This window comes from Lonchura striata, chromosome 2, assembly GCF_046129695.1.
Source record: "Lonchura striata isolate bLonStr1 chromosome 2, bLonStr1.mat, whole genome shotgun sequence".
Taxonomy (NCBI): domain Eukaryota; kingdom Metazoa; phylum Chordata; class Aves; order Passeriformes; family Estrildidae; genus Lonchura; species Lonchura striata.
This window is the reverse complement of record NC_134604.1, coordinates 66503979-66511584: the sequence shown is the minus strand read 5'-3', so window position 1 is coordinate 66511584 and position 7606 is coordinate 66503979. Positions and strand designations below refer to the sequence as shown.

Sequence of the window (7606 nt, the reverse complement as noted above, 5' to 3'; positions counted from 1 at the left end):
TTATTATGAATCATACATGATTGCTTGTGGCTGGTGTAAATTGTAAAGGAATTCCTTCCAAGAAAATGTTATGCTTTCTTATCTCTCATTAATGACCTTTTGGGGTGTCTTCCAATCTTTTCTAGCTTTCTGAAATAATGGTTCTGTGTTCACAGCTAACCACTGTTTTAGTCATGTCTATGTACCCAGGCTATACACACTGAAAAGCACCTATGGACTTTGGCAAAAAAGTAAATGTATAATACTGTATCTCCATTGACAGATCAAATGCATCTTAGTACAGAGCTGAGGCATCCTCTTTCTTTCGGTGGAGCTTACATCAGCTGCTGTAATCTAGGAGGATGTACTGGTCCAGTTCTGCTGATTCATCGTGTTTTTGTAGTTTATTACCTAGAGCTGGATATAAGGAGGACCAGCAATCCAGTCAGAACCCCAAGTTTGGAGATACAGAAGAGTCAGGGTGAATGGCATTCTATGGCCAGGGGGCAAGCTTTGTTGTAAAATCAAACTTTGTGATGAGAGTCACCATGAAGCCACGAACATCTTTTTTTAACAGGTATGGATTAACTCCAACACACATAGAGCAAATATATACAACTTTATTCAACACATACAACAACGATTAAAATAATTGAGTATCCTCAAAGCATCGGAGGTACTTCTGTTTCTCTAGTACTGGAGAGACTTGACAAAAATGCCCATTGCAAGGAGCATCACTGCAAAGAAGAGGCTTGGGAAAACTGGACATCATTGCGCACAGCAGCACCACCAAGCAGAGCAGTGCCCGGGGGCCGGGGCAGCGCAGGGCCCGGGGGCGGCGAGGGGGCGGCTCCTCCCGCCACCCGCAGCCCCGGCGGTGCGGCAGCGCCGCCCGCCCCTCCCGCAGGGGGCGCCCTGGGGCGGCGGGGCGCGGCCGGGCGGGCGCACGGGGGGCTGCACCGCGTGCCCTCGGGTGGCTGTGCGGAATCCCCCGAGCGGGAGGGCGCGGCCCGCGGCGCCCGAAGGGAGGCGGCGGCCCCGCGCACCTGCTCACCTGTGCCCGGCCGGCTGGGGGGGCCCGGCCCGGCCACTCCCCCGACGGGCTCGGCGCAGGCGCCCTGGCGGCTACCGCAGGCAGGGGGCGGCAACATGGCGGCGTGAGCGGCGGCGGGTTCGGCTCCACAACAACAGCGGCAGCGGCATCGCTCGCGCCGCCGCACGCCCCGCGCGCCGCTCGCCCCCGCCGGGCCGCACCGCACCGCGCGCGGCGCCGCCCGCGCTCCGGCCTCGCGGCGGGGAGGCGGCCCCGGCCGGGCAGTCCTCGGCTAACGGGGCATCGGCGCCCATAATAATCCCTCATTATAGCGGAGCGGGGGAGCGGCTCCTGGGACGGTGCCGGCGGCTCGGGCCGGCTCCCTGGGGCCCCGCCGGGTGCGACTGCGGTGGATGCGCGGCTCGGCTCGGCCGGGCGGGGAGGCGGCGGCGGCAGGTGCCGGTAACGGCGGGGGGTAAATGGCGAGCGAGAAGCCGGTGTCGGGGCCGGACCCGCAGCCCGCGGGACTTATCTCCGTCGGGGCCGGCGGTGGAGGCGGCGGCGGAGGCGGCGGCAGCAGCAGCAGCAGCGTCGCGGTGATGGGGGAGCTGAGGGCGTCGGGCTCCGGGTCCGTGGTGCTCGCCGCGGGGATGATTAACCCGTCGGTGCCGATCCGCAATATCCGGATGAAATTCGCCGTCCTCATCGGACTCATCCAGGTTGGGGAGGTCAGCAACCGGGACATCGTGGAGACGGTGCTGAACCTGGTAAGCGGCCGGGCACCCCGCCCCGGTGACGCCCCGGCGGGCACCGGCCCGCGCAGCCCACCTCCTCCCGGGCTGCCCCTGCGCCCCTCCGCCCCTGTGCCGCCCGACAGGGACCTGCGTCCTCCCAGCCCCCTGTCCCTCCCTGGCCCTTCTCCAGACATCCTTTCTTCCCAAACTCCTCGTTAATCCCGCGACCTGCTCATCTCCTCGTCCATCGTGCATGTGACAGAAGCCCCCTCAGCGCTCCCTAAACTCCGGGCAGGACCCTACCTAGAACAGACAGGCCACTCTTCCCCTTCCCAGTGCCTCGTCCCGGCCGCCTCCTGCAGAAGTGTAGTGTGTGCAATTTGCAGTGAGAAGAGAAAAAAAAAGGAGATTAAGTAATTTGCAATTTCGTGTTATGGACGCTGCCCTTTAACCTAGTAGCTTCCTCTTGAGAAGAGTGGCATGCGTGTAGTATCTTTGTTTAATTGAAAAGCATTAAAAAAGCCCAGCCTGAGCTGGTATCTTTTTTTTTGGTGGCTGAAACATGTGAAGGGTTTAACCCTGTTAGATCAGAGCTAGTTGAGCGTTTTATGTGGAGGAAGGGGGGAAAGGAGATTTTTGCAAGGATTTAATACCCTTTAATATGTGTAATAAAGAGTTAGTTGTTTTGCAGTATTGTATTGGGTTGCACAAGTCTTAATAACCTGCCCTGCTTTCCGAGACACATTCTTGTCTGCAAAAGTAAGTGTTGTTGCTACTTTGGTCCAAGGTCTGTGCATTGCAAAATACTATTGTACAGAGGTAAATAGCTGAAACAAGGAGAAAATGCTAAAATGTAGCTTCTTAGTCAGCTGCTCGATTCATGGAGTGAAAGAGTTACTGCAGGACTGTATGACTTAATGTTTTTGCGCTACCTACACCAAAGCCTGAGGAACCTACAGAAGCCAAGCGAGTGCATCTAAAAATGAATCACTTTCAATTATGTGCAATTTGGTGCTGTTCCTGAATGCAAGATTTGCTGCAGCAAAACCTTTGAAGCAGTTCAGTCAATGAAATACCCTCAAATTTTGCACATAAAATAGGATAGAAAAACGACTACTCAAAACTGAATGATAATTAATTTAAACTGCCTTTGTTTCAAATGAGTTTGATACTTCTGATCTCCAATCATTTTATACAAAGTCATGTAAAGAATATATTTTGTTTCAAACACTTTAAAAACGTGTCTTCTCTGTCTGACAGTTATTTGCATTTGACCTAGCACAGACTGAATGGAAAAGCTGCAGCATGCAGGGAAGGACATATTTTGGTCAGATCATTTTAATATTTATGGCATAGCTGAACACATAGGGTTAAAACTGATAGTTTTGTGAATATGTCAAAACAGTAATCTGGTATATTTCCCATTCTTCTCTACAAGCTGTTTGACAGCTTGAAGTGTGACTTGTAAATTTTATTTTTGTTCTTTATATGTACGGTACAAGTATGGTACAAGTCATCACAACTTCATTGGTTTATTACCCATTTATTTAAATGTAGCTCTCAAAATAAATCAATGACATGCAGTTATTTTATTAACTGTCTCTGTATAGATCATGACAGATACAATGATGTTTAATCCCTTCCTAGTTTTCTTTCTTCTTTCATTCTTACTGATATTTAAGCTCATTCTAATTCTGGCTGTTAGTGCACCAGCAAGTGGATTAACATTGCCTCATCTTTGATGGAGAGGTTAAGAGTATGTTTTGGTATATATGTGGAGGATATCCATTGCTTGCATATAAGATAGACCTACTAATCAGTTCCTGTTGCTGAAAACAATGTTTATATTTTGAAATAAACACAAGAGTGTTTAACAGTTTTCTCAGCACTGGGAGATGTATATGAATGTGAAACTGCTTGTGAGTCTGCTGCAGCAGCATTGCATCCTGGATCAGTCATTACTTAACAGATGGACTCTAATATACAACAGTCAGTATTCCCAAAGCAGAGAAAGGCTGTATTGTGTCTGTAATTTTTTTCTTCTCAGGGCAGTAAATGTTTCAAAATCAGGTTTTTATATTTTAAACTTAATTTACTCACTTGTGAAACAAGAAGTGAATATGGCAGATATAAAGTTAGGCTGATGGCATATGCCTAAACTACTAAATATTATCTCATTCTGCATTAAGGATTTTAGTAGCAACTTGAAATAAAGTTCATTTTTCTGTTTTACAAACATTCTTCAGTGGGTAGCTGGGGGTAGAGATAACTATTTGGTTTGGTAATTTTGTTGTTTTGTTTTTCTTCACGCTTTACCTGTACTACTCCTGCATGACTTTGGATGCAGGTGTGATAATGAGTGAGCAGTGATCTTGTTTTGATACATCATTTGATATGTTAAGTCTCTGAGAGAAATGTAACTTATACTATGCCATATTTGGTTGCTATAAGCCATTTGGTAATAACTTTTTAATGTAAGAATTGTACATAGTTGAGATGTTTTATTATAAGAGAGAATCAGAAGTTAGAGATGCTTTTTAAATTTTATTATCAGAGATTATTGCTGTCCTTTGTATAAAGCTTAAATAAGTCTATTTACTCTTACTGCATCTGCATGGAAGCAGCACTAAATGTCCGAGACAAAACTTTGTTCTGGTGTGCCCTTGTCATGGAGGTCGTCGCTGTTATTTCTTGTGAAGTTGGGCTTTTAGGGTTTCTCTTGAAGAGTTTTTACCTTTGCATGTTTGTTTTAGTGGCTAGACACTGTGATCTCTAGTACTGCATTTTGGACTTAACTCATGTAGTACCTTTTGATACTGCTGGACATAGTGATTTATTGTATCTATGAGGTGAGGAAGTGTATTTTTTGCAGTGTTGAAAATCTTTCTGGTCCAATATCATGTTGAATTTTAAGCTCTGCCAAATTTTAACAGTGGTCTTTCTGCTCAGACAATATTTTGTTCTTGGGCATTCCTCCATTGTTTATGAGATTAGTTGTTTCTCTTGATGCTTTTCTTAGAGTTTCCTCAGAACCTGCTGTGTTCAAAGTTCTGTTAAACTGGTCAACTTATTTAACGGTGTTGTCACTTTGTACAATATCTAGTGTTGCTCGTGTTATTTTTCATTGTTTAACATTATTGTGAACGACATAATGGAGAGAGGATTCAGCATTTTATATGCCAATGCTTATAAAGGACTCAGTTATCCTTAGAAAGTACTGTGAAGGTCAGAAGATCTTAAGAATCTATGAGCTTAAAGCTTTTTTAGAATGTTTATAGAATATTGTATTATTTTTACATTTCTGGAAGTAGGAGAGAATGCCTCATTGTATCACATACGTTCTTCTGTGATGGTTTTGGTCCACGGGCTTAATATGAATTCTCAGGCTCAGTGTGCTCTGACCCTTGTGTACTGCACATGAACCCTCATGTTCATTGACCCTTGTGTACTGCAAAGCACCAAACTAGAAAGGGATTTCCTTAAAAAAAGTGTAATCCTCTAATTGCTCTAAGGGATTTCTCTTTGGGGATATTTTGACACCAGTTGTGTGCTTCTGTTGTTGAGGAGGCCCCTTTGAACAGCTCTATTAGTTTTCTTAGGGTGCTGTCAAGGATGTTGTTATTGCATGGTAGATGTGTTTGTTGCTGTTAGACTGATGTTTAAAATAAAATTCTATACCATATGCTCCAGAAAATGTGGTATTAAAGTGGAAGTGGGTCAGTCTGTCTACCAGCATTCTTCTACTTTGTCTACTTTTGTTTTTCTTATTTCCTGGTGCAAAGTTTCCACATATGCCTTTAATTAGTTTTCTTTAATATACCTTGAGTAGTCTTCCATTATTTTACTGACTTGCTTTCTCAATTCTGTTTTTCCAGTATTTTAGTAGTCTTGGGATTTTTTTCTTCAGTGTATATTTTTAACTGACTCTTGTTTGACCATCTTTGATCAAACACAACTATGTGAGTTGCATTGTTGCTTAGGTTTTAGGAACCTTTCTCTTCTCCAGCTTGAATTTCCTAGCATTTGTGATTTTGGGTTTTGTAGTGCTGATTATATGGCAGTGCACAATAAGCATGGTGAACAGGAAGCTGCATGATACTAAAAAGTTGTGACTGGTGCTGAAACATGCTGCTCATTTTTCTTGTGCATCTTGAACAGGTTATGTGATTGCAGATGTGAATAGATTTCAGTCTGATGCAGGGGTAGCTGACCAGGGTTCTCCTTGTGCAATCTGGAAAGCTTTTATATAGGTTTTGTCAGGCTAGAGAGTGCTTGTAAGAAGTAGGTCAAACACCAGGCTTAGTTCAAAAAGTCTTTTTCTGTTCTTGTTGACTGCATCCCACACTTCTGCCTAGCTCTTCTCGTTTCCTTGGCTGTTCCATCCTACTTCAGTGTTAGTCACCCATCACAAGAGGTAAACCATTTTTTAGTGCTCTGTCACATTGTGTACTCGTAGGAGTGGCATTTGCAGTTTCAGAGCAAATGGGTTGAATGGTTGAATTATGTGAGAGATCCTTCTCTCCCTGCAGGCTTTCTGTAGTAGTGGTCATAAGGAAAAATGTAAAGGGAAGCCTGTGTAGAATGATGTTTTTTGGTTTTTTTTCCTTTGGTACTTCTTCAGAGGTTGGTTGAGGGTTTTCTTAAGCTATAGTTGGCTTTGCTATCTGAGTTCTTTGAATCTATTTACAGTTTTGGTTGCTGCACTGTCCCATGGCACTGTTCTCCTTTCATGTGGGGAGGAAGAAACAATTTTGTTCATTGGACACTGTTGTAGTTTGAGAAAGTGTGGGCCTTCTGAGCTGTAGCCTCTCTCATATGACTTTTGTTTTTCTTCTGGAACTAGCTTTGCAGGCTTGAGAGTCATACTCCATTTTCTTTATCTAATTTTGAGTGTCATTCTCTGCTGATAGATGGTACTAATCAAAACAGTGAAGTTGGGAATTTTTGGGGGGTTTTGTTTGTTTGCTTTTTGTGTGTTTTGGTTTAGGTGATGCCTAACTGAAGGTGGCAGGCCTTGTCCAAGTTACTGTCTGTCCCACTGGCCTCTTGGTATCCTGCTCATGTATCCACCTAATCTTTGTTTGCACATTGCTGTACAAGCTACCAGAGCTGTATGAAAAGGGAGTATCTATTGTGAGAGTTTGTCATAACATTCCATGGGCAGCTACTTTAGAGTACTGTAGCTCTTGTCATTATTTAATGCTTCTGTGGAAAACTTAGTTTTGATTACAGAAAATCTTTGAATGACTGAATGTTCATTTAATTATTTTATTATAACTGATTTTTGATTTTTTTTTAATCTAATCTTTGACAGGAGATGTTTATGGCTTAAAAGTTTTTTCATCCCTTGTATCAGTCATAAAGCACTAATGATATCTCAGCAGGTGGCTTGGAATCTGCTGTGGTTTTGTATGATGGGTTGATATATTTCTATAGGTGATAACTTCTAAAAATATGTCATATTGGAATGAACCTGAATGTTCCTTAATGCTTAACTAGGACTAGCTATTTTCTTCTTAGCTTTACATCTTGATTATACTTCTCACTTGTCTTTACAGGATTCAATTCATGGATTATAAGTGAGGTGAATACCTAGAGGCTTTTTTATTTTTATCACACTGAAAGAATAAAGTTGTGAGACTTGTATTGAAAAAACACCTGCAATCCTTGGCCTTTCCCCCTTCTCCCTCCTGAGACCCTACCTGTATTTTATCCCTTTGCACCAAGCAAAGGATTAGCACCTCTTTATAAAATGCTATTTTTATGAAATTGTGACCTGATTCCCCATTTAAGCCATGTGTTTTACAAGACTAAGCATTTAGCTGTGTATTTGGTTATACACTCTCTGCCCTCCATGTTT

The 7606-nt window shown here is 43.8% G+C and overlaps 1 protein-coding gene across 5 annotated transcripts in view; it reads left to right on the top strand.

Annotated features, from left to right (window-relative positions):
• The first annotated feature begins 1385 nt into the window (after positions 1-1385).
• NBEA (neurobeachin) overlaps positions 1386-7606 on the top strand; it is a 451486-nt gene continuing 445265 nt past the window's right edge. For 4 of the 5 annotated variants that reach the window (XM_021541930.3, XM_021541926.2, XM_021541925.3 and 1 more), the window contains exon 1: positions 1386-1779. In XM_021541930.3, coding sequence (XP_021397605.2) covers positions 1492-1779 — 288 coding nt within the window. In that variant the 5' untranslated portion in view covers positions 1386-1491. The remainder of the gene's footprint in view (positions 1780-7606) is intronic. The other variant, XM_021541928.3, reaches the window with a different exon arrangement.